Consider the following 26532-nt stretch of genomic DNA (forward strand, 5'->3'; position numbering starts at 1 on the left):
TCTATTGGAAGGCTATTTTTATCACAAAGTATGAGGGAAATTCTTGAAATAACTGTTCTCTGCACTTCGCTCAAAGCAACAGGAATCTTACAGCTACAGACATGTACATTAACAGGTACACAGTTTTGTGCGTCCCCTGTTTAATCCTAGAGGTTTAGCTCTCTTCAATATTGAGAATCTGCCTCTTCCAGGTCAAAGAACTGTAATTTTCGATTCTTTAGTGTACTGGGACTTGATGGGATGGAGTTAATTTTCTTCATAGCAGCCCACACAGTGCTGTGTGTCAGGCTTCTGACCAAAACACTGTTGATAAGACAGATAGCTACTACATTCAAAGCTCTCTAGGCAAAAAAAAAATAAATTTTTGAACACAAAGGACATCAACTAGTATGGTCACATGAAAGAACAGGAATTACTGTGCATGTCAGGTTTAGAAAACTTACCTTTAGGTTTATGGTCTATTTTTATAATTAGGTAAGTTTTATTTACAACTTTCTTTATATTCAGTACCTTCCTTCATCTTCAGATGTTTCACTGAAAGTGCTATCTTCCAGTACTGGAAAATGATTCCCACTGGAAGAGCTCATCTGCTGGTTAGCCTTCTGTTTTGAAGTCTGTCTTCTATTTTTCTTTGGAACTTTGGCATTCAGGGAAAATTTACTGCATTAAACAGAAAGAAAAAAAATAACCAATTGAGTACCTTCACAGAAAATATCTCTGTGAAACAGACATACTCTCTACAACTCTCTGTACAACTACCTGAAAGGACATTCTGGAGAGCTAGGTGCTGGTTTCTTCTCACAAGTAAATAGTGGTAAGAGAAGAAGGAATAGCCTAAAGCTACACCAGGGGAGGCTTAGGCTGGACATTAGGACATTTTTTTTCTCTGAATGGGTTGTCAGGCGTTGGAATATGCTGTCCAGACAGGTGGTTGAGTCACCATCCCTGGATGTGCTTAAAAGTCTTATATATGTAATGCTTGGGGATATGATTTAGAGGTGAACATAGTACAGTGGGGTGAAAGGTTGGACTCAATGATCTTCAAGGTCTTTTCCAACCTAGATAATTCTATAAGATGAAGTCCAGAAACAACTAAGATAAAAATATCTATGATAAAACACAAACTTGATATCAAAGATCGTGGAAAATCCCCAGGTATGCAAAAAATCTCCCCCTAGGAATGAAGGGGAAATGTGGAAACTGAGCTGACTCAAGTAAAGCTGGAACAGACCTAATATGCCCATCAGAGGAAGTATCTAGAGCAGAGAGATCCCTTTGAAGGACAGACAGGAAAAAAAATTCCTGCTTAGGGTTACATGAAAATATCTGTGCATTCTCCAGACTTTTGAGATGGGTTTGGTAATACCATCTTCTCTACCTTTCCCTGACAAAGAGTCCCTGAACTTAATGAAAAAGAAAACACCAGCTGTATGAAGATCACTTAAATCAACTAGAAAAGGCAGAAAACAAAGTAAACTGCAAGTTTCTACTTTACTTTTCTGGATGGACATTTCCTACAAGAAATCCAAAGGAATTAGGTTATGCTTATTTTTTTTTTTTTCCTTTTTTAACTTTTTTTTAAAAACAGGCAATAAATCTGAACTTCCATTATGACCTTAATTTTTTCTAAAAGATTTTGGTTTTCCTTAAATGATTGAGAAGCAGTGGACTATTCAGTATCTCTTTCAGCATCAAGGAAACTACTTCAACTACTACAATATCAGGAGACCTAAAAGACACCCAAGTATTACTACAAATAAGTATTATTTCCTTAGTTTACCCTTTTGTTGGCATTTTAATCAATTTTGATCTCTCCTCAGATGATAATTTTGTTTCCTCTTTTTCTTCTAGAGTGATTTCATTTTCCATTTTCGAAGAGTCATTCATTCTTAGAGTCAGTTTTTGTTTAATTTGCTGATCAGTAACATTACTTGATGGTGTATTCAGTTTATCAAGATCTTCTTTTGTCACTGCCTGCATTTTGAAACATTTTTCTTCGTTTTTTTGCTTTTCAACCTACAAAAAGAAAGTACTCATGTATTTCTCAGTGTTTCTACAAGACAGAAATATCACAAGACTGAGTAATTCAGGGTTTATCTCTGAAATAACATGAGAATTTTTAAAAATTCATGTAGAGAACCATTTTCACAAAATGAAATTAGAAAAGTGTATTGAATCATTAAAAGCACTTTGAGTTAACTAATGATTAAAGATACAACAAAAACACAACCCTTAGAAGGAAAATCACTCGCGTACCTTACAACATGAACAACAGAAAAGTGAAAGTGTTACCAATGGACAAAGAGTCAGGGCTGCACAATGTTAGTTGTAAAAACACATTACAAATCAAATAGAAGTTGGCTGGGTCACTGATTCCTTAATGAGGAAAAAAAAAAAAAAAAAAGTAAAATGAAAAGATCCCAAAACCACAAGCAGAAAGGGTTTCACAGCAAACATGAATTTTAGAGAAAGGCAATGAAGACACACCATGCAGAAATCACAGCAAATGAAAAGATGAGTCAAGACCCTGTTCAGAAGCTATTTTCATTCTTTGATTCAAAATCAGACCTGATGTCACTGGGTGCATTTCTTTTTATGGCAATAAAGCAGTAACTACTTACACTAGAACTGAGTGCCACCTTATCATTAAACTGGAAGAAGAATGCATTGTGTTTTGCAACAATGAGGAAAAGGACAACTCTCCACTGCTCTCTTAATTCATAAGTAATCTATTTCCATTAAAATGAAAACCAACATGCACAGTGTCTTCCCTTAATGATGAATAGCGAAAGTGAACAGGACCATTGATATGGAGAAGGACTAAAGAATAGGGAGAAGCACGTGAACTTCTACCTCTTTTTGCAGCTGTACTTTCTCCTTCGCCAAAGCCAGGAATACCATTTGCAGCATTCCTACCTTACTTTTAAATCTTTCCATATCTTGTTTTAGTTCTTCATCAAGATTCCTTTTCAGCATGCTACACGATTGCTGAGTATTTGCAAAAAGACTTTCAGATTCTGTTTTTCCTATCTTACTATTGTCAACAAGGGAGTCCCTGGAAACATCATTGTTAAATCCAGAGTCTTTTCCAAGTTTCCTTTCTGTTACAAAAAGCGTATTTTCAACACTTGTAGAAACAGGTCTTATTTTAGGAAGAATATGAGAAACGTCATCCAAAATACTTGTTTTAAAGCTGTGCTTCAAAAAGTATTCAGGACTTTCCTCTACATTTCTACTACTTTCATTTTCATTCTCTTCTATTTCCATAGCAGGCATTTTCTTTTCCTCTCCCTCTACTGGAAGAACCTTTGTGTCATCTGCATCATTTGTGCCATCTTCTCCATCTGTACTCCAGCTATCTTCCACGTTTGCATTTAAGTTATTTTGATCAGGAAGGACACCAAGATTCGGAAGTACAATTTCCATTTTGGGTATTTTTCCACCTAGCATAAGTTTAGCACCTCCAAATTGACCTTTACTTTCTAACTTATTACTTGACTCTGTCGCATGAGAGGAAACAACACGAGAACACTTCCATTCTTCACCGAAGCCATCTTTAGACATTCCATCCATAAGAGAAGCAGTTTTCCCAGTTTCCTTTATTTCACCAAACAGCAGCTTCAGCTCTGCTGTAATGTTTTTAAAATTTGTTTTCAATTCCCTTTTCTCATTTTCAACCCACATTCTTTCATATCTTTCTTCCCAAGGTTTTGGACTAAAAGGCTTGTCAGCACTGTGTGATTCCTCATTTTCTGCTCGGACGTCCTGATGTGAAATTTCTGCTTTGTCAGTCTGATTTTCTTGTGTTGTTTTTTCTATCAAGTTGGTAGTTTCTAAAATATATTTATCCTTAAGTAAACAAGTACAGACAGAAAGATTACCAAGAAAAAGGAAGTTACAGTTAATTTAGGCAAGTTCTGTTGCATCCATGTAACAGAAATACTACAAACAGGACATTCTGGAAGCAATATTTATAATTAAAAAAACCAAGGAATACTAAAAGTTCACTAAATAATAATTTTCTTCAACATAGAAGGACTTACTTTAGAGACAACTGTTTTTCTTGGATTACATTTGTCTGAACAATAGGTTTGCATTTACCTTTTAAGCTGCCTGCCTTCTGTAACTGGTGGCATTTGTCATTAAGCAATTTATTGTTTCTCTGTTTACTGCTTAAATGCCATTTTTAATTATAACTGCCTACATTATCTCACTCTTCTTCCTCCATCATTCTCTACTGTCTGGCATTTTACAGTCTCCTGCCAGTTAAGCTAATACAATGTGAATGAACATGACAAGCTTTTTACTGTCCACCACATGGACAATTGGCTAAGTTATGCTTATTTATTCATCCAAGATTCAGAAATACTAAATTCCATTCCAAGCTCCCAAAACCCCCATTTGTTAGGGTAACCTGTCCATTCCTTCCCTTCCTTCATTTGTAAAAATCAGTAACTCCAGCTTGTACGAAAAGGGCAACATTCCTCAACCCCACCCAGTCTCACATCTCTGACCCCATGCTCTCTTGCTCAGCAGTTCCAACTGCTTCCCTCACAGGTCACAGTTCTCTTGGCACGCCCCCTCCCCACATCCTTAGCTCATACTGCCTTCTAAATAGGGCTTTCAGCCTTGGTGGACTAATCCCATCCAACTCCTCACTCTTTTCTCGTTAGCCAGGCCTTCTTCTCTCTGCAAAAATTCCTCTTTTCAGGATAGAGAAGGAGCACCTCAGCCAGCCACCATCTCTCTTGGCCTCTTCAGTACCAAGTTCATCACCCAACTACTACTACCTTCCAACAGGCTTCAGTTCTGGGCTCTGCCTGTTAAAATTAAGCACATCCCTCCTTCATGGTGCCTGGTTCTGAGGTGGAAATATTTTGCTCCAATATCACTTGAGGTGTTACAGAAGACTATGGACCCATCTATCCTATCCAGCCCTGTCCTGTATGCTCCACACAGATTAACTGTCCTATTCCTCTGTAGAAAACCCTCTGAAAAAACCCTTTTCAAACACTTTTATCATGGCCAAACAAATGCATATTTTGAAGAGGCAGGAATAGCATCAGAAAAATAAAGAAAATTCAATTTTTCTTGTGTGAACTTTATCTTAAAAAGAAGACCAGGCATGCTTAATCAAACAGATCAGCATGTTAGCAACTAAACTCCCACGTTACTTGAATGTGCATTTTGCATAGTGAAAAAAATGCTTTTGACTTCATTGTTTCTCCATGCAGCACAACATGGAGAACACAGGTCAGAAATTACACAATCCAGCCGGAAACAAAGCAATATAACAGCAAGTATCCAACAGAATTACATGAATTTTACCCCATCATAAGAAGATTGTATCCAACTTTATTTCAGAGTAACACAACCTTCATCTATAGGACTCTCCCTTCAGCATTACTGACTTACTGGCTACTTTTCTTTACCTTCAGGTATAACACAATTTACCAATTCAGACTCTAATTAAAAATATTGGGTTTTACATACCTGTACCCCATAGTTTTCAAAGGCATCCTTGACATCTTCATTTTCAGCTGATGATGACATATGAAAGGCAGATCCTGAGTACTCACCTACAGTGAAAATCACACATTTTTATAACCAGCATGGCTTAATGCTACTTATTTAGACCTAGAGTGCATCTTGAATATTTGTGAGAAAAATCTTAACACAAAATACAACATCCTCTCAAATTTCTGAGCTGCTAAGGAGAAAATCATCACCATACAGATTTAATATGCATCTGTATGAATTCCTTTCATCCATGGCATTTTACTTTCTAATGTAAAAGGGAAATTTTATGAATATCAATATAAATGGTCACAAATAAACCACTCCTGCTTCTTCAAGGTGCATGATTTCTCTCCCCCTCTGAGACACTGTGTGCCATGTAGTAGCTAGCTACATACTTCCAGCAATTTTAATTTCTTTATGTGTTGTGCACAGAAGATTACAAACAAAATGAAATATTGAATATGTAAGGTTGCAGGTTTACTCTATGCATGAAACAACTCTGCCTTTAGACACAAACCTGGACTGAGCATTTCAGCCAAACTGTTGCCTCATCTGTTGACGAAGACATGGATAGCAGGCTGAATGAAAGACAGGCTTGTGAAAGGTTGAGAAACAACCCATAATCCAGATGTTTCACTTGTACTGCTGAAAACTGGATTTCCTCCTTTCCTCTCTCAGAATTTCAAAGTAATATTGGACAGGTCACAAACTCCTCAGAAACAGTCATTCAGTCTAGACCCTCCATTAGTGGGTGCCTACTTTGAATCTCTGTTACACCTGAGGACTGGACTCCAGACTGTCCTAGATACAGGTTAGAAGCAGCAATTGTCACTGTTTGTGTGGAAAGCATACTGAACACTTTCAAATAACAAGTATTCAGAAAGAAACTTAAGCCCCACCAGCTCAAGTGTGGCATGTAAAAACAAAGATGGAGGCTCTTTATCTCAACCACTCTGCACCTCCTTTCCTGCTCCATAATTCTATGGTGTATATGCAATAGCTTTTCTATACACAATGCTTCATTGCTAAGGAGGACAAGGTATTCTACAAGAAAAGTGAACAAGAAGGGAGAAAATAGGTCTCATCATAAAGATAAAAAAGGATCTGGTATTATTGAATCACAGGGCTAACCTCTCTTCTGGCATTTTCTGCTTTAGGTGACTCCTTTTGCAAGCTTTATTTTCTCCAAGGGGATAAGATTAGATACAAGCTTAGAGTTACAACCCACATGTCTGAATTGGGAACCTAAGCTCCTCAGTCAGTCATACAGGTCTCCAGAGGTCGATTCTAATCTCAAGTTACACAAGTGTGGAATAGCAGTTTTCTCCTAACTCAATCACTGGTGGCTGCAATTTCCTGTATTTTCTGTAAATTTTTTTGGGGGTATTTCCCACATCAGTTATTAGTGATTTGGCAGCACTTATTTCACAGGGGTGTTATGATCATGTGTTGATGACTGTGATGCATTTCAGAGTCTGACCAGCATTAAAGATAATAATAACAATAATTAATAATTATCTAACAATAACGTTCTACAAGGAAAACAGGCATTTTCCCCTTTTTCTTGTTTTTCAAGCTTATAGAGCGGATTTAGCCCCTACTGATGCCTGTTGATATTCCACTACCAAGCTGTTTGCTGGTGGAGAGGACAAATGTGCTGGTGGTCAAGGAATATTTGTAGATGATATCACAGAAGGAACTCTACAGAGTGTCATAAATTATCACTACCAAGATGCTTAGAATAAGTAAACACTTATAAATAACCTCCATAATTTGGAGATGAGCATCTTCCTTTCGTTCAACAGTTATGCACAGCTTTTGTAGAAGGGTCCATGTCCTTCCTACTAAAACTGCAATGTGGCTGGACTTGAACCACCAAGTCCCTCCCTCACTGAGCATACAGTTCTGGGAGTGCCACCTAGAAGAGGTGGCCAGAAGCACTGGAGCCCAGTGCAGCTCAAGAAAAGCATCTGCACAAGATGTCACACTCATTTGCAAAACCCTTTCAGAAAACAAAAGGAAAATAACTCCAGAGGCCAGAATTAGGCATAGACAGGCACCCAGTGGGTTGGTAATCTGCACATAAACCTCTTAGGTGGTTACAATGTCTCCTAGAATGAGAGAAGTCTAGGTAAACCAGTGTGCTTGGAGTTTCTACTACTCGTAGAAGACTCCCTCCTCCAAGAGCAGGGGTGGTCAGACAGATGGCAACCCTAGCAGAACCCTCGCCTGGAATTGGTCACAGCAGAGAACCAGGAATATCAGGAAGTGTGTTTTTGAGAAACTGAAGGAAAGCAAACTTAAGGACTGCCTGAAAAGAGAAGATGACAGCATGTGTGGTGGAGGAAGCCTACATCACAAAGGATATTTACAGTGTTCAATGGCAGATTAGAGGAGGGAACAGACAGATGCATACAGGCATATTTCAGTACACCTGCTCCCAGAACACCTTGCTAGAGCCATTAAGTTTAGGAAAAAGTTTGCAAGTACAATGCGTTGGTCCATAAAAGACCAATGAAAGGAGACTGTCTTGAATACCTTCAATATCCTCTGCATCTCCTAAACCAAATTCCTCCAATAGATCTGCAAAACAAATACATCAAATGCTTTATTAAATATTATTTTCCAGAAAGACTATGACACTAAATCCAGTATCACAAGAAGTAAACATTACCTGATTTCTGTTGTGCTTTTTTAGGAGAGGTTTCATTCATTTCCAAAACAGATTCAGGAGTCTTCAGCTATGAAAGACACAATACAATGACAAAAAATTAAATTCAAACTACATTTGATTTAATGAGCAGAACAAGTATATTCAGTCTAACATAAATAAATACTCACCTGTGAATTGTTGAGTGACTCTGAAAAGCCTGGAGGTGAAAAATGTTTTGGAAAGTGTTATTTTACTTAATTTAAGGTATATTTTACTCTATTCAGCCGCAGCAGTGTTTACAAGTACTAGTTGCAAGCATTATTGCATCAAGAGTACAATACCTAACATTTAATTGCCTCATCATACAGCACTTGTATTGGTATCCAAGAAATGGACAATGCATGCTTCCCATCGTGCACCTGGGATTTAAAAAATAACAGTCACAAATCGAGTGCGATCCATGTGAAGCATTAAGGTCGGTATTGTTAGCAGAACAAGATCAAAATACTTAGTTCTTTTGAGGAGCTGAATCCTTTCTAAGGATTCTTTCAAAAGCCAAAGCTTGTCTGCTGTAATAAATGAATATAAAATTGTCCCACAGCACTATGACTGTGATTAACCTGTAGGAGTTCAATATTGAGAAGTATTTTCCTTTGTTGATGAGACAGAGAAAGCATGGCTGCAGACACTGACACCTCATACACATGCTGTTCAATGAGGCAAAAATCAAGCTAGCTCTCATCAGATTGGTCTGGTTTAGCTTGCAAGGAAGCAAAAGAAACAAATTTTGCTTGGTTGTAATCTGCATTTATAACATAGTTCCAATTTTATTTTATTTATTTATTAAAAACAATGTGTCCAACATAGAATTTATTTTTAAACTCTCACAATCTCTGGCCCACCTATATTTCTCAAATCCTCTGTTTCAGCTATCTTACAGTTTAAGTCCTCTCATGAAGGAAGTATATGAAATGTCACTCAGAATGGCTCCACAGCAAATAATTTATATTTTAAAAAACCAAACCAAACCATTAGAAGTTCCAGGATCTTACTGCAGTAATCCTGGTGGTCTAGCAGTATGGAAATACCTTTGAAAGATTACCATAGTCACCTTTTACCCCATTTTCATGCTGGTTTTAAACTTATCATAGTAGCATCATTCATAGAAGAGTCCTAGAACAGCCTCTCAACACATACATTTACAAGCTCCTAGGAGCTTGTAAAGTTCTGCTTCCAGCTGACTAAACCAAAACTGGATTAGTTTCTTCAGCTATTCCATTGTACTTATACTACAAGCGGGACTAACAAACCACTTGTTAAGGGAGAAATCCTTCAGAAAAGAGTTCTACCCCTATAGCAAAACTTCCCTACCAAAACTTCCTATGCTCCAGATGCTCAGGAGATGAGTGTCACAAAATACAGGCAGAAATCCTTAGCAACAAAACCTGAATTTTTGGTCACATTTTAGCTTTTAGGAAAAGCACAACAGAAAGCTATCAAATATTAAGCTAGGAAAAAAGCCACAACAAAACGCTTTGCCAGATCACATCTTTCTTCTGCTGCATTGTCATCTAAGAACATTTAAATGTTCCGACAGTTCAGTCCTAAACCACATATACTTTTGTCACTATGCAAGAAGTACCTGAACCCAAAAAGACCACGAGCACGTTCAAAGAACACACACAACATGAACAAGACAACTTCCTTCACATGGTGGTCAGCTGTGATAACTGGTGTTAAATAAAAAAATACTAAGCACTGCATTTGTATAGCGCACACCCACGTTGTAACAGAATTCCAAAACACTGTTCACTTTAGCCTATAAATGCTCACAACAGACAAACATTTAATCCACCAGGGTGTTACCATTGTTGCGTTCCCCTGAACCAATCTGTGAGCATGCTCCATGTTGGTCTGCAGCTGGGAGCAGCACACTGGATGATACTTTTCTCAGACTTTCAGAATCCGTTTGAATAATCTAGAACACATGCATGAGAATGGGTACAAATGCATTTTCAACTCAATTCTATGCAAAAAGCTCCTGCTAAACCAACTTGCGTAGCATGGTTATCAAGTGTATTAGAGATACAAAAACCTTGGATACGAGCCCTGGAAGGGACACATCAGGACTGAGTATATTGGAAAATCACAACAGCTGAGTGTGTTTTCAGATCTTAGGCAAAATCCTCACAACCATCTAAACTATTGTGAGGGTGCTGAGACACTGGCCCAGGTTGCCCAGTGAAGCTGTGGATACCCCTTCCATGGAAGTGGTCAAGGCCAGGTTGGATGAGGCTTTGAACAACACAGTCTAGTGAGAGGCATCCCTGCCTATGGCAGGAGGGGTTGGGAGTAGATGGTCTTACAGGTTCCTTCCAATCCAAACCACTCTATGATTCTATTCTGTCATGGTAATAAACCTCGACCAACCAGCCAGCCATAAAAGAGAATTAACATGATAACTCAAGATGTGGGTTGTGAACCAATAACTGCAGGCCTGTGATGATCCAACTTTTGTACTGAACTTGTTCCTGACATTCAGGTTTGTGCTCATGTTCCTGAGGCATGTATCCTGCAGTGGTGAATGAACTCCTTGCTACTCCCAAGCACAAGGACAATTTGCCTTGAACCAAGATGAGCAAGGCAAAGCTTACAAAAACTAAAGGTACCTAATATATATACATAAAATATTTTAGCCTTGTATTTTTATGAAGGGGCTGGGGAAGAATTCAGCTTTCTTCACAAGAAAAGCCAGAGTGTGTTACCTACAGATCCTGCTCATTTTTTTCTAGCCTGTTACCACAGCCTTAAAGAACTAAAAGGGCAAACACAGCCAGCATGTGTGGTGTCCCTGTTGAACATGACTTTCAAAAAGGACCTAAGTAAACCTACAAAAGGTAGAGAGGACCTATTCAGAAGCAGCTACCCACCTAGGCTGTAGACCTTAAGGGCAACCACTGATTAAGTCAGCAGAACAGAGCTGTACGGTGAAAAAACAACAATAAACTTTACTGCTTTAACACTATACTAGAAACCAAACTCAAAGGCCAGTTGCTATGAGACCCAAGTCATTAGCCTGACCTAACTTCACTCCAGTCTTAACTGAACAGCTGGCCAAGGGGCAGGAGAATTTCAAAGAGTCCCAGTTACAAACATATGGCAGAAGCAGGAAATGAAGAAGTAAGCCCATCAACAGTAGCACCCTAGTCAAATGTAAGCCCTCAAGTGCTTCTGGATCTTACTCCTGCCCTCTCCCATTGGTGGTAACCTCAGTGTCCTTCACAGAAAGTACCTCAGAATCCCAAGGAGAATCAGAATCTTCCTCTTCCTCTGCTCCCACTTCTGGTAGGGCACCTACAAATGGGGTAACAAGTGGGAACTGAAAGTTTGTATTTCACTCTTCTAGTCCCCATCAGTCAAACCCTGCATCCCAAAGATACGGAGTTGTTCTACTGCTGAAGGACAAACTAAGAAGTGTGTGTTATTCAAGGGTTTCTTCACACCCAGCCACACCATAGTATTTCCCTTACATTGCTACCTCCCCTCTTGCCTCCTGTCCAGCAGATGGCTATGCACAACACCCAATACATTTGGGTAACATTCAGGAAGCTGCAGTCCTGTGGTATATAGAGTTTAGGTCACCTGCTTACCAGCCTACAGTTCCAGAATTTGGCATTTACTGTCACTTTCCACTGTACAGGAGGTACCATAGAAACACACCCAAAACTTCCTCACACTAACATCACTAAAATCACCAAGAAACAATGTTCCTTTTATAATGCAACTGGGAAAGATCTTCCTTGACAGTGAGGTGTTACACTGCACCTTTCCAGAAGCTAGACCTAAGCACTGCCATTTAAAAATACGTAGAGGCTCACAGCTCAAAACACTCACCCCAAACATAAAAAACCCCTTTCTGTTTCAGGGGACTAACATGTAAATCTCTTCTCTGGCAGACCAACATAAGGCTCAGTCTCAGGGGGTTCCAGGCCATATTAGACTATCTTCATTTCTCCATTTTAAGCTAGTCCATTAGGTAAAACTGGTTGAGGATTCACTCGTGTGGAGACGTGAGCTCAAAGAAGGGGGAAGGAGCTGGAGAGCAGCAAGGGCACCCATCCCAGAAGAGGGCAACTGCCGGTTTCAGCCTGGGCTCTCACTACTTACCCTGTGCCAAATGCATATGTACAGTGAAAAACACACAGGCAGGAAAGGATGTATAGGCACAACACTTGAATACAGCAGGTTCTGCCAAGGTCCCTGTGTAGCATCTAATCAGCAGCTACACATGCTCTGGTACAACCACACCAGACTACTCTTTGGAGACAGACAATGGAAAGAGTGCCTCCTCATTCTAAAGAAAGAGTGCCTCCTCCTTCTGCTCTGAGACCTGAGCTGAGTACCAAAAGTGCTGAACTCTGACACAGAAGAGTGGCACTGGAGAGACCTCCTACATTTTAAAACCAGACAAGGTGAGGCACGGGAACAGAACAGCCTGCAATCAGCTTGACTCTAATCTTGCCCAGGCTTTAGCCAAGAGCAATCACAGTTTTTCAATCCAACAGTACAGGCCAGAAAGGGGAATACTACCTTCACACCCAAGACATTCTAGTCCTCCTGTTTTTCATCAGCACGTTTTGTTCAGATCACTTCAGGGGGAACACAGCAACAAAACCAAGAATGGCACTTGCTTCATTTGGAATCCAACAACACAATTTCAGTTCTTAAGGAATGAACTAAAAGGAACAAAAGCTGCTTTCCCACTTTGCCAGTGTCCACTAGGATTCACAGGTGAGGGAAAAATTTACTACCTCAGAAGTCAGTCAGCATTTCAGTTCATTTACTGTGCATTAATATTTGCAGAGGAAGAATACAGGTCAGTATTTACTAACTAATTTCTCTCACCAGTGTTGTCTTTTGAAGCAGTGTGGACTTGACGGCTGTCATTAAAACCAGAATGTTTTACACCCTCAACAACTGCAATTTGTAGCTCTTCACCACTGTCTTCACTTTCCTGCTCCTCCTCCTTTTCTTCCTGGTCAGGTGATTCTTCCTAAAAGAGATAAACAAAAACAGCTGGAAGAAGCAGGAAAGAGCATGTTGTTTGCCATCCATTAACAACCCAAACAATACTTCTCTTGTGTAAGACAAAAGGCAAACTCTGTTGGGCATTGTTTTACCAGGCCTTCTATTTTTCCACTGAAATCTATATGAGTAGAAATAAAAGCCTAATGTCCTAAATCTCACCCCTGCTCCTGCAAAGCCCCTGACAAGGACTTCCTCATGTCATTCTAACTCCAGCTTCATTTAAGTTACATCTTTCTGGAACACATTCCTTCTTTTCCCCTGGTTTGCTCCAAGAAAAACCACTAGCTTCCTGCTTTCATTCAAATTTTCAGCCAACATATCATGAACTTTACTAAATGGCAGTACACCTTCACAGATAAAAACTGTAAATACAACTGAGAAAAATTTAGCTGACACCAGAAAAATTCTACTGCCTATTATTTTTCCTGCAAAACCACAGTAACTAATAGAAAAAAATACGGTAAATACTGCCTGATACTATTCTTATACCTAAGAAAATGCTTTGGCTAGGAGTACAACATTTATTAATATAAAAAAAGGATAATCAAAGATGTGTGTATGTGAAGAATAAGTATTGACAGAAATTCAGTTTACCATTTTTTATTGCCTATATTATCCTTGGAAAATACCCTTGTGATTGAATCATCCCTATATACTTACTTTGGTGCTTGAGTGAAATGCTGCTCTTAATCTTTCTTTGTACCCATTTAAGGGCAAGTTTTCACTTTCATGCGTCAGTGTTTCACAGACTTTATCATCTACTTTTTCATCTTCTTCAGTATCTTCATTGTTTACACGTTCAAGAACAACAGAGTTCGGTCTCTGACTTTCAAGCATTGGGCTTTTTGCTGCTGACCAAGAACTAGTATCACTTTCAGAGCCATTACTGAAACTTGACTTTCTCTCGTTACGATCACAATTATCTGTGAGAGATGGAGGTATCTCTTTTTTCCAGTCTGTCATTTCAGACTCTGCAAAACAGAACTCGGCGTTTCTGTGAAAATCCTCCTGAATCACGCTTTTCCGGTTCCAGCTTTCTTGTTTATCTTGCAAATTATTTAGATTTGGAAAGACAGCTTGTTTTGGTACTGACTTGCAAGATACTTCATTATTCATTATCTTTGGAGACACAGCAGTTGACACAGGAGTTATATCTTCTTGCAACCCTTCATAACACCCAGCTATAAAAGACACAGGAGTATCAACAGATTCCTCCACCTTTTCATCAAGTTTTTCACTTACTTTCACATCACAGACATCTCCAGTTCCACACCAAGCTTCTCCTTCATACTTTGCACTACTCGAATACTCCAATTTCTGATTAATTTCCTCTTTAGGCTCTGTTTTCTCCCCTTGCTCTTTCTCCAGTATGTCATCAGACTGAGTTTCTTCCAGATCATCCTCCTCCTTTTCATCTTGAGAAAGTTCTTCATCCTCCTCCTCTTCTTCCTCTTCCTCCTCATAATCCTCATCATCTCCACTGTCATTTTCATCACCTTCTTCCTCTTCCTCCTCCTCTTCTTCTTCCTCCTCCTCCTCCAATTCTTCTTCCTCCAGGTTGCTTGTATCCGAGACATCTTGATTCAGCGATTCTCTGTCTCCTCCTCTGCTCAGATTTACACCTGATGAGGCTCTTTCTTTGGGGGTTTTCTTTGGTGACTTAGGACTTTCAATTTTCGAACCATCACCATCAACTTAAAGCACAAGAAAAGGAAAAATGCATGTGAACAAAAGGAGTTATTTATATTAAGTGCAATTAGCATGTTTCCAGACTAATGCACAGGAGAGGAATCATCTGGGAATGTCTGGAAAAGGAGACAGCTAAGGGATGGGCAGGATGGAGGACAGACTTGACCAGGGACAAAGGTTTAGGATGGATTAATATCTTAATTTTAATGATATGGCTTATTTGTTTCTCAAATGACTAAGTGCTACGTTTTCAAAGTTTACTACAGAAAAAAACATTAAAGAACTACTTAGCAAGTCTACTTTTATCGATCAGTATATCAGAAGCTTACTGTTTTTCCTGAGCTGCTGGGAAGCATTCATTAAGAGAGTCAAGTTCGGCTTCTGCAGCTTCTGTAAATGAAGATTTATTTAAGAAAAAAACCAGTAACAACAACAAATACTATGTTCACATCAAACCTTGAACAGTATAGATATAATCAGGCTGTCCTTTTGATAATGCTCAGGTGCTGGCTCCATTCTATGCTTCTAGCTACACAAACAGTCCTCACATATCCAACTCAGAATTTCACCCCAAAACATTGTGCAATTCTGCAAATTGTTTACAAAACTATGTTTACATGCGTAACAGTTCAAAAAAATCAGTTTTTAATCTAAAATCTAGTAAAATTCAGCTACCTTTAAGATGGCAGTTTCAGAATGCTTACTTGCAAATGTGCACGACTTAAGTGACTGTTAAGATGCCTAGACATAATGCATAAATTAGACCCTGCAAATACACTTATCAAAATATCCCTACATTTCAGTATCATGCCAGAAAAATGTGTAACATCTATTTAAATAAATGCAAGAAAATGAAATAACATTAAAACTAAACATGCTAGCATCTCCAGCATTACATAGTGGGTTGAACTGCCACACTCAGGTTCCTCATCACTGCAGAATCCCAGTGCAACAGAACAGATGGTCCTAACATCACTGCAGAAGTTGGCAATTCTTTAGAACATTAGTGAAAATAGTAGGGGCAAGAGCTTGTAGCTGACAAAAAGAATACCACCCGAGCATTCAAAAAAGAGAGAAAACATGGAGTGTGAGATTACACGCAAGCATGAAATGCCATCTCATAGAAGAAAAAAAGACAACCCATTTGTGTAACTCATCCATTGAGAGCTCTTCAGGAACCTCAAGAGGAGGAAAGAACTGGGTGATGAAGCATTTCAGCAGATCTTGATAATGAAATGCCCTTTGTCTGTTAGGATTTTATCAACAAATTTTGCATGAAACAATAACAATCTCTGGAGAAAAACAGATTACAATAGTTACTTAGAAACTTTCAGGGTCTGCAAATCTGACCCAGATGAACAAGAAGAAATAAAACAATGTGGTTGTTTATCTCACTAACTATTGCTCTTTTGCCCCAAGTCACAAATCTACTGCATGCTCTGCCACAGCTACAGGTCTTTCAGAAAAAACTCACAGCAGAAGAAAGGCAAGTAGGCCAGAGACTGCTTCTAAGGAGAAAACAATATTGGCTGGAACTCCAGTTTCTTTCTATCCCAGAAAAAAATTGCTTTCAAATAATTTATTTTTAAAGGACATTTTTCCTCTAAATGCACCATACCTTGGGGGTAAAATCGAGTTCTTCTTCTTCAGAAGTATGCCAACTGTCATCACTTCTCTCCTTCTCAGAGCTTCTTAAAAAGTAAAGCAGAGTGAGTACTGTCCCTCTCAAATCATCCCTCAAAGAACTGTTAGGTATTTTTAATGACTCACCTTACTGAGTCTCCTTGGGAAACGTCATCTATTGCTGTTCAAACATGAATTGACATGTTGAAATTAGATTTGGCATGCTAAAAATTAACCAGTACATATAAACATTTAACATGGACGCCTCTACAGGTCATAATAGAATGAAACTTTGGGTAGCCAATTCAACACCAGACAGCATGCACTAATGCATTTCTAAACCAACTGCTTTTTCAAGCCATACTTAATTAAAAAAAAACCCAAACTAAACAAAACACAGAAAACCAAAACATCACCACAAAAATCAAAACAAAAAAATCCCACAATACAAACAACAACAACAAAAACAACAACAAAACCACAACATAAAATAAGACCAGAGTTCTATCTTCTCCGGACTCTTATACTTAGAAGTTGAGGAAACATCTTTAAATTGCAAACCAAAAAAATAGCATAGCATGAATATGCTATATTAGTAAACAGTTAACAAATCAGTGGCGATTTAGCAAGACAGTCAGCAAATGGAACTTCAAAGCACTCATGACACACGAGTACACCTCACATGCAGAGATTTTACTATTTTATATAACATTATGTATAACATTATGCTATATACTATCTGCTGCTCTACCCAGTTACGGATTATTCTGAAAAGGCAAATAAAAGCAAAAGTATAATCAAGATCTACAGCTTAACTTCACACAGAAGAACCACCAGCAGTTTTCTACAATAGAAAGAAAAACAGCAGTTTTCTACAACAGACAGAAGGGGCACAAAGAGGGCATCCTATACTACAGTCAAGCTTTCAACAGTGTCATGAAGGCAACTTGAATGTAGGATAAGTCAGGTCATTTAGGGACCTCAGAAAGTCTCTTAGCCAATTGCCTCCTCAAAGAAGGCTCAGCTGTGAGGTCAGATAAGGTCACTTAGAGCTTTATCCAGTCCTGTCCCTCCAAGGAGGGAGACTGTACAACCTCTCTGTATTACTGTCCTCATTATGGTGAAGCTTCTCACATCCAATTAGAAACTCTCTTGTTCCCATTTATGCCTCCTATTTCACCACCTCCTGTCATGCGCCACTAGGAAGCACCTGGCTTTGTCTTCTCCTTCTATGTACTAGAAGCTGCTGCTAGGTCCACTTCAAAGTCGCCTCTTCTGTAGGTTGAAGCAGTCTGGTTTCTTTAGCCACTCCTCAAAGGACAAGTACTCCTACTCCTTACAAATCTGATGCCTCCCCCTGGGGCTGTTGAACTTGCTTACTGCTGAAAGACCAATCTCTCTTGCACTGGGGGCTCAAAATTATACCCAGGGAGCTGGACACAATCCAGTCAGTGTCAAGTACTGGTGGACAAGCACTCTCCTCTGTCCCTTGGCTATGCTGGTCTTAATACAGCCCAGGACACCTCGGTTGCCAGGGCAACCTGCTGGCTCATTCTCAGCTCACTCCCTGCCAAGACCCTCTGGGCCATCTTAGCAAAGCAACTCTCCTCCCAGGCAGCTACAGCATGTTTTATAGCAAGTGGTTTTCGCTTTCAACGTACAGGACTTGGTACTTGCCCTTGCTGCATTTCATAAGACAGGCCTGACAGTCCACTTTCCCAGCTTGTCAAGGTCCCTCTGAACAGCAACACTGCCCTCAAGAGTAGCTACTGATCCTCCCAAATGGGGTCATTTGCAAACTTGATGATAGCGCATTCCAGCACTTCTCGAATGTATTAAAGAAATCTGAATTTCAGGAACTCAGCCTGAAGAGTGCTAAAACCTCTCAATTACCAATAACTACAATGAAGTTAAAGGGTCCTTCAATTCCCAAGACAAAAGGGAAAAAAACAAAGCAAAATAGCCTCCACATAGTAGCCATTTCAGCTTTCTCAAGTTCTCAAGAACAAATTCTTGTGAGCTATCATAACAAAATGAAAGTTGCTTACAAACAGGAGATGGGTGACCTTCCCTGAAGTCACATGATGAGAACTAAACTGAGGTCTTGGAAAAAATAATTAGAGAAGAGAAAACAAAGGCATATGTAATGCCTGAGGGCATCTCCTCTACAAACAGTAAACCACAAAGGAGCATGGAAATGTTATCTGTCCTAAAGAGAAGGCTTATGTGGAGACTTTAATGAGTAAAACTCCTGACCTGAACAGGGCTTTGAGACAATGAAACACAATGTACATGTGCAGTGTGCACATATCATGTAGACAAAACATAGAGGCTGAAACTTCCAGTGCAAGGACAAGCTAAAACAGTTAAAATACCAACACAGTCTCTGATTTTGAATGTTTCCTATTACAAACACCTAACATTTAAAAATATTACTTAGTTTTACATACTGCAGTTTTCTGTTAACTCACTTAGTACTAGCAGTCTAATACACCTGCTAACCTCTCAAGCTGAATAAAAATCTGTCTAAGAACTAGGTGGACACCATGGACCAATCAGTTATAAACTCCTGACAGGTGACTTCCGTTTTATTTTTAATGAGTACAGTTATTGATCAAACCAGCTGAATAAGTTATCTGAACTTTTGCTTTCAATGTAGAGTAACTTTAAACAAAAATGATCAAAGCAGGTCACATTGTCCTCTAGAAGGCAAGAAAGTTCATGAGCTAGCTTTCAGACAGACTTTGATGCCCTACTATACAAATGGGATCTAAACAAGAAGTCTCTGGGGATTGCTTGTTTCCGCTTTAACTGAAGTCCATTTCCATTTTAGAGTATCAGAAGAGCATTTTTTAAATTTACTATCACTATTGACACAAAGTAAATGCTCAATTCAATAATAAAGGACCCACGCAAAAACATGCAAACAAAAAGTACTCAAAGCCTGCTCTCAAATCTAATTTTAAAGCCAGAACCATCAAAACAGGGACCAGTAGGATAGTTAACATCATAGATGTGTTAATACTTATAGATCGTACAACATGTTTCATATTTGAAATGCTACTGCATGGAATACCTTTCCTTGATTTTCCTGTTCTTGATGTCTGGTTAGGAGATTGTTGCATTCCTATATCCAGTTAGGAAAAGGCATGGAAAGGACAGATGAAACAATGACATCAGAATAAATCTGAATTTCCAGAGATGGGGAAAACATAAGCAGTACACCAACAAAGCTATGGCAATGGGAGAACACACTGTGACTATCAGCCTACTTTACAGTTCTAAGTGCTAGAAATAAAAGTAATCACAATCTACAGAACTTTACTCTCAAGGGACAGTGTCAAACACTAAAACCTAATTTACTTGCTCCATGTAAAATACGCATATTCCAATACTGTGAAATACTGAAACAAATTATTAGAAATTTACTCTGCTGCCAACTTTCTATTTCCCTCAACTTGATTAGTCCTCATCTAGCACAGACTGCAGATGTCATTCCTTCTTATTTGCGGAGTGCTTTATACATACTGCAAACTTAAAATCCCTCCCTCTAAGCATCCCTAAAATCCTTAGATGCCAACAACTAAACTTTAGAGATACACTATCCAGAAATTCTGGAGGAAATCTTGGCTCTCACTACTCACACCACCATGCAGCTTCGAGTCACTGTGTTATTAACACTCAATCAAGTTACAGTTTTAGAGTTGTTGTTATCCCTCACTAAAAAGCTTGTTGCCAACAGAAAGTTGCTGCCTTAAATGAGTTCACCTTACAAGTTGTATCAGTTGGTGCCTAATACAAACATAGGCCCCTCCTACCTCAGTCTGAAGAAGAGAGAGTCCTGCATATATTGATTTGACCATGTAGAAGCTATGCCCACCAGCCTGAATGCAAACGTGACAAGCAGTCTACCCCCAACCCTGCTCCCCTTGGGCTATGGGGCAGGCCACAACTGGACCAAAATGGGTGCACTGACTGGTACAAGAGTCATGCACGTGTGTTTGTGTGCGTATGTGTGTCTGTGTAGTGTGGAACACACATTTCAGAATATAAATCACTATCCACCTGCTCTACCCAGCCTGCCTAGTTAGATGTTGTATTTCAAGTAAATGAAGGGTGTGGTTCTGTTCTTACAGCTACACACCACTATATTTCTTCATGACAAGGCCATAAGAGTTGTCTCAGAACAGAAGGGAATGCTGCTTATAACAATTTTACTACAAATACTTGGAACAGATGTGGCAAAAGGACTCCTATTAAAAACATATACTTAAAGAGATCTCAAGGTGGTTTCTCAGCCCTTTTCCATTTTTCAGTTTTCTTAAATGGTGATACAGCACATCTTTTCCTGACCTCAGGAGATGTAAATCACAATGAAACATTAATTTATCTTCCAATATCTTTACACTGAAAAACCATCAGTTTACACAGGGACTCTGGGAAACACTGAGGGAACAATACACTAACATGCAGTGCAGTAGATAAAAAAAGGTGCCACTGCAGACATACTAGAAATCTGAATCTTTGCCTTAGTGTCTGTTGCTGTGCCCCAAACAGCTGTGCTGTAGTAATTCTGTGCTGCATAGTCCTGCTGGAGGCAGTGACAAATGCCTGGGCACAGGAATCTGTTGCTGCAGATTTATTTCTACAGTGAAGGAAATCTCAAGTTTATGAGCGGACTCTGTGGAGATAACTCATTAAAAGAAGCTTAGAGCAGGTGAAACTATTAATATTAAAACAAAGACACAAAAACTCTGTGGACAGCAACAAGACATTTATCTTCCTGCTAAGTCATTTGCTGCTTTCCAACTACAGGAAGCTGAAGAACTACTCGGGATGAACCTACTGCTTTTGCAATTGCATTTGCATAGTCTGAATGGCTATTTACAGGTAAAAGTACATACCTAAAAAATAAAACCACTCTGGCCTAGTTCATTCCCTGCCCCTCTTCTTTCTCTCTGTAGGAAAACCTATAGAGATGGGCAACCTGACAGGTAGAAAGTAACACCACAGTATGTGGACATGTAGCACACAAATCACAGCTGCTTTCACAGCCTGACAAGAAGCATCTCCAACTAGCAACAAATAAGCACATTCCCAAAACATATTGTGCTACTCCATCTAATGCTTGCACTTAAGTCAACATTGAACACAGTAAGCGTTAACAATACAAACCACCTAAAGAAAAGGCCACTTAGATTTTCCTCATGAGCTCCTCCACACTTAAGGATCCTACCTCCTCTGTCGACAGCAGGTGCGCCCAAAGTTAAGCCAGCGGCTCCTGCCCGGTAAGGAGTGCCAAGTACTGTGAAGCCTTGTGCACCACCTGCAGAAGCTTCTCCTGTGTTTTCCCAGTCTGCATGTTCTGCCAGATGTTTACTAAGACTGTTTGGAGAAAGATATTAAATGTATTTGGTAAAAATAACCACATACTTTCATAGACCATACAGCAGAATAGTTAACAGCCACTTATTCTCCACCCTACGCATATTCAAAGCTGTACAAATTCATATACTCTTAAGTATTTGTTAAAGGTAATACACAAAGAACTGTTACATACTTTAATAAGCACTACAGTTACATTCATCTTATAGACGCATATTCATACCTTTGAAGTAATTAACTCCTGCTTAGTACATTTTTTCAGCCTGGCTTTTAAGCACATGTAACCACCTTAGAGCAGGAACACCCATGGCTACAAAGCTATGCTTCAGAGGAATAAACTGCTTAAGATTTTAACAAAAGGGGTATTTGTCAGATCTCCTCTGAAACAAAAGGCAGACAGTTCTTGCTCATTGTAGTGGAAGTCAGTAAGGACACTGGGCAGATGTGAGCTTGACAACAAAACTTGAAATGTAAAAGAGAATCCTAGGTAGAAATTTTCCTCAACTTCCAAATTAACACTAGCACAGGAACAATATGCATCAGAACACATCACTGAGCACAGCTTCAAGAAAGGTCTAAACATATGATTAAACCTTGCTGCTGTTACCAAAAATATTCAAAAGCCACACTGATAACTGCCAACTTATTCTAATTATAAAGTTGAAAGTTAACCTGGAATATCCATGAATAACAGCATAATCCTCAGCTGTCCAGCCATTAGTGTCTTTATGGGTAACGTCAGCACCATACCGAAGAAGAACTTTTATCAGACTAAGCTCCCCAGCAGAAGCAGCAGTCATAAGTGGGGTTCTGAAAGATCCAAAATATGACAAGAAATAGATCATTTTACACAGACACGGATTTTTTTCATTCCTGTTTGCTCTCAGAAAAGTATTTTCCCCATTACTTTAAAGTGAAGGAAAGAAAAAGCAGTTTCCATTAAAAGCAACAATAAAATGGGAGAGGGAGTCAAAACAATTAAATGTTCACATAACCTTCCAAATATACAGCACTTACCTGCAAACTATGCTGCTATGCATATGGTTTTTGGAACTGAGGCAATGCTGCTAAGGTTATGAAACACTTCCTGACAGACAATGCCCTTTTGCAATCCTCAATGCAGAAACCATCCACTGAGGTATGACAGCAGCCAAGTGCAGACATGCTTTCACAAATTACACAGAAATAGCTCCATGTGTGTGTCCCTGCTTTTTTTTCAGATCTCATTCTCATGCCTATCTGCAATTCAACCTAAAGAATACCAAAGGGACCCATTTTGATAAACCCCTTACCTTTCACACTGATCTCGAGCATGCACATCAGCTCCTTTCTTGAGGAGGAACTCTACTATCTCTTCTTGATGTTCAGAGACAGCAAGAGTAAGTGGAGTACATCCCTCCTGATAGGACAGAGAAATAAATCAAACTGAAAATCAAAGTAAAAAAAATATTCAAGAGAAATAATAATGCAACTTTCTGAAAGAATCTCCTTAATAAATATTAAAAATACCTTATTCTGGGCATCAATATTGGCATTATGATCAAGTAACAGCCCCACTACAGTTGTACTAGAAGACAAGACAGCCAGATGCAGGGCAGTGTTGCCATCAGTGTCTACCAGATTTGGGTCAGCACCATGCTCCAGAAGAATAGCCACACATTTTTCCTGCTGGCACTGTACTGCCTGGCAACAACACACACAAAAAGGTAAGATTCCAGCATTTACATTTCCCTCTATTACCATTTCCCCAGCTCCTCAATGCTGGAAAACAGAGCATTTTCAAAAGTTAGTTAACATAAGCCTGTTCTGTGCCAATCACAATGTCTTTTTCTACACGGGTCTGTCTAAAGAATCCTGCAATACACATCTCAAGTGCATCATCAGTAAGCCCCACTTAGAAGAAAATAACATCTCACACATACCTTCATCAGTGGTGACTTGTTATCATTGTCAAAAAGATTTAGCTGGCACTTGTTTTCTACCAGATATGCAACAACATCCACGTGGCCATTCGCACAAGCGAGATGCACAGGTGTCCTGAAAAATACCTGTGTTAAATTAGCACAGACAGAGAACTAAAGAAATAATTTCAGTCTGTGATAAACGGGTATAACGAGAAGTGTCGCTTTGCACAAAAGCAAACTTAATGGGACTTCTCATCCCATTTCCAGTAACAGCAGTAGCATACCGAATGCCTGAGGCTAACTAGGAAATATCCTCCACAGAGTCCACTCGTAAACTTGAGATTTCCTTCACTGTAGAAATAAATCTGCAGCAACAGATTCCTGTGCCCAGGCATTTGTCACTGCCTCCAGCAGGACTATGCAGCAAAGAATTACTATAGCACAGCAAAACTATTGGGGGCATAGCAACAGACACTAAGGCTTGGAAATCTGATGACTATGGCAACTTCTAAGTTCTTCTATGATCATTCATGTGCCAGAAGCGCATCAGGGATGTAGGAGATGGATTTTATAGGAAGAATATTAGTGTTGCCCTGCACTTGCAGAATTTCTGCTTTTTCTCTAGCTTGCTTACTACTGCAGCAGAAACAACATACTTGCAACAAGGATGAGGACAAAAAAAACCACATAAAACTTCAAAGAACTTCTAATGTCTCGCTACCCACAGGAAACTGACTGAAGCATCAACAAAAGAACCCCTCAAGAGCCACTGCTACCACTTTTTGAGAAATTCCCATGTAAGTATGCAATACTTCTTAATTTCTGAAGAATGAACTGATTGAGATTATCTGAAAGCTAGCCAGGACTGGTCCAGAATCATGTAAAAGCTGCTACGAGCAAGCACTAGGAAACATGCGAAACCTGAAGAAGTCACTACCAGCTCTGCAACCAGAAAAGCCTTCACAAAACCTGCAGACTTGTTGCTGCCCTCCTCAACCAAGTCTCCAGGTCTGCCAACAGGAAAGGAGATGGCTCTACCTAGATCAAGGCCTGCTGAGCTTCACAGAAGATTCACTTAAGGGAACTGGTTGGCAGAGAACATCAGAGTGTCCACAGCCACCTGTCCCTGCAAAAGGTCTCCAGTAACATCAAAGCTGTTTGTCCACCCCAACCTGGGGACGCTGGTCCGACTCTGTTCCTGCTGCTGCTGCAATCCTATGCTGATCACCCATGGGGCAGAACTGCTGATGCCTGAGCAGCTGCAAAACAACCCCACTGGGAGATCACACGGCAAAACAGTTTGGGGGGACATACTTCCAGCACTTGAGTTGACAACCCAGTAGCTACAACATAAAAACCAAAAAGCTCTACAGTTCACTCTGACAGGCAGCTGACAGGGTGAATCTCTCTTGGTTACTACTTCTGAACCAGGAGTCATGACCAGCTGCCATTGTGCCTACAGTGCTTCCAACTCTGTGTGAAATTTTGCCCATCTCTTTCTGTACAGCTGAAGGCTTTGCTAGACCACCTCTGAAAAGCTGCCTGCTACTAACTGATGCTATTCCAAGAACAGGTTTTGGGAGGTCCTACAGGCTAGAGGACCCACTTTATGCATGGAGCTTGCTGGAGTTGTACAGGATTTTGCATTTGGAAATCCTGAGGAGCACAAACAAAATACTCATATGAACAATGCAGGTATTTTCTCCTTTACTTCCCACATCTGCTATTCTTTACTTCTGTTTCCAAGGATTGACTTTTACAGTCCTGGGGGACACGCTGAAGCTTTGAAACACAACTTGCTTCTGGTGGTCACCCATGACACAAATCAGAGCACCCACAAGCACCAAGAGGGCACAGCTGGGCCAGCAGCCCTCATGACTGGTATTGTGTACAGGGGCTGCAGAAAGCAGGCAGACTCAGTCCATTTAATCCCTCTCAGGTCAGCTGTTCAGCACTGGGCACTGTCATGCCCAAACCATTGCAGTGCTCTATCATTCGTACAGTGCCTTGTCTCTTGTATTTTTTACAGTGTTTTATTTTATTTAACTAGTTATAACACTGATACAGCACACAGGAGGAAACAAAGCTTTACAGACAAGATGAACTTAAAATGCAGAATCTAAGTTTCATACCTGATGACTGCATCTGCCAGAGAGAAATAAAAAAGATGCCAAAAATAAAAAAAGAGAAACAATGAGCAGCTACTTCCAGAAAGCCATGAGGCACCCTGCCTCTGGCAGCTGGGGTATGCAGAAAACACACTCAATCCACCAAAAAGCTGCATCCCCCATCTCCAGCTGCATAAAAAATACTGACTAGTACTGCTCACGCAGACAGCCCACAGTACCGAAGGGCACGCTCCTCCCTGCCTCTCCTACCAATCTAGGTGGTTTTAGGTGTTTTCAAGGCAATAAGCCACCCGGCTGACAAACGTCCAGTCTTCAGGACAGACAGCCTAGGGATCTGAGCTACTCTGGCCAAACCAGCATCTCTTCAGAGCACCACGAAGGTTTGAGTCTTTCCGGAGAAGGCATGAAAGGGCTGACACACTTACGACCCAAGCCCTCCAGGTGGGTCCCTCACACGGACGACCCGGCGCTGCCCCCCTTACCGCTCCGCCTTGTCCCGCCCGTCGATGCCCTGTTTCTTCAGCCCCTGCCGCACCTGGGC

The 26532-nt window shown here is 39.9% G+C and overlaps 1 protein-coding gene across 1 annotated transcript in view; it reads right to left on the reverse strand.

The window, feature by feature from the left end:
• Positions 1–26532, reverse strand: part of LOC104394694 (ankyrin repeat domain-containing protein 26-like) — a 49802-nt gene that overhangs the window by 22543 nt on the left and 727 nt on the right. Inside the window, exons 2-22 of the mRNA XM_010004328.1 lie at positions 26474–26526; positions 23881–23995; positions 23468–23641; positions 23251–23357; positions 22631–22768; positions 21810–21958; positions 19650–19700; positions 16721–16754; positions 16569–16641; positions 15280–15340; positions 13922–14955; positions 13070–13226; positions 11466–11527; positions 10040–10151; positions 8362–8390; positions 8195–8261; positions 8059–8103; positions 5494–5579; positions 2854–3849; positions 1781–2016; positions 511–660 (exon numbers count right to left, since the gene is read on the reverse strand). Coding sequence (XP_010002630.1) covers positions 511–660; positions 1781–2016; positions 2854–3849; positions 5494–5579; positions 8059–8103; positions 8195–8261; positions 8362–8390; positions 10040–10151; positions 11466–11527; positions 13070–13226; positions 13922–14955; positions 15280–15340; positions 16569–16641; positions 16721–16754; positions 19650–19700; positions 21810–21958; positions 22631–22768; positions 23251–23357; positions 23468–23641; positions 23881–23995; positions 26474–26526 — 3929 coding nt within the window. The remainder of the gene's footprint in view (positions 1–510; positions 661–1780; positions 2017–2853; positions 3850–5493; positions 5580–8058; positions 8104–8194; positions 8262–8361; positions 8391–10039; positions 10152–11465; positions 11528–13069; positions 13227–13921; positions 14956–15279; positions 15341–16568; positions 16642–16720; positions 16755–19649; positions 19701–21809; positions 21959–22630; positions 22769–23250; positions 23358–23467; positions 23642–23880; positions 23996–26473; positions 26527–26532) is intronic.

The sequence above is a fragment of the Chaetura pelagica genome, unplaced genomic scaffold (genome assembly GCF_000747805.2).
Source record: "Chaetura pelagica isolate M959 unplaced genomic scaffold, ChaPel_1.0 scaffold68, whole genome shotgun sequence".
Lineage (NCBI taxonomy): Eukaryota > Metazoa > Chordata > Aves > Apodiformes > Apodidae > Chaetura > Chaetura pelagica.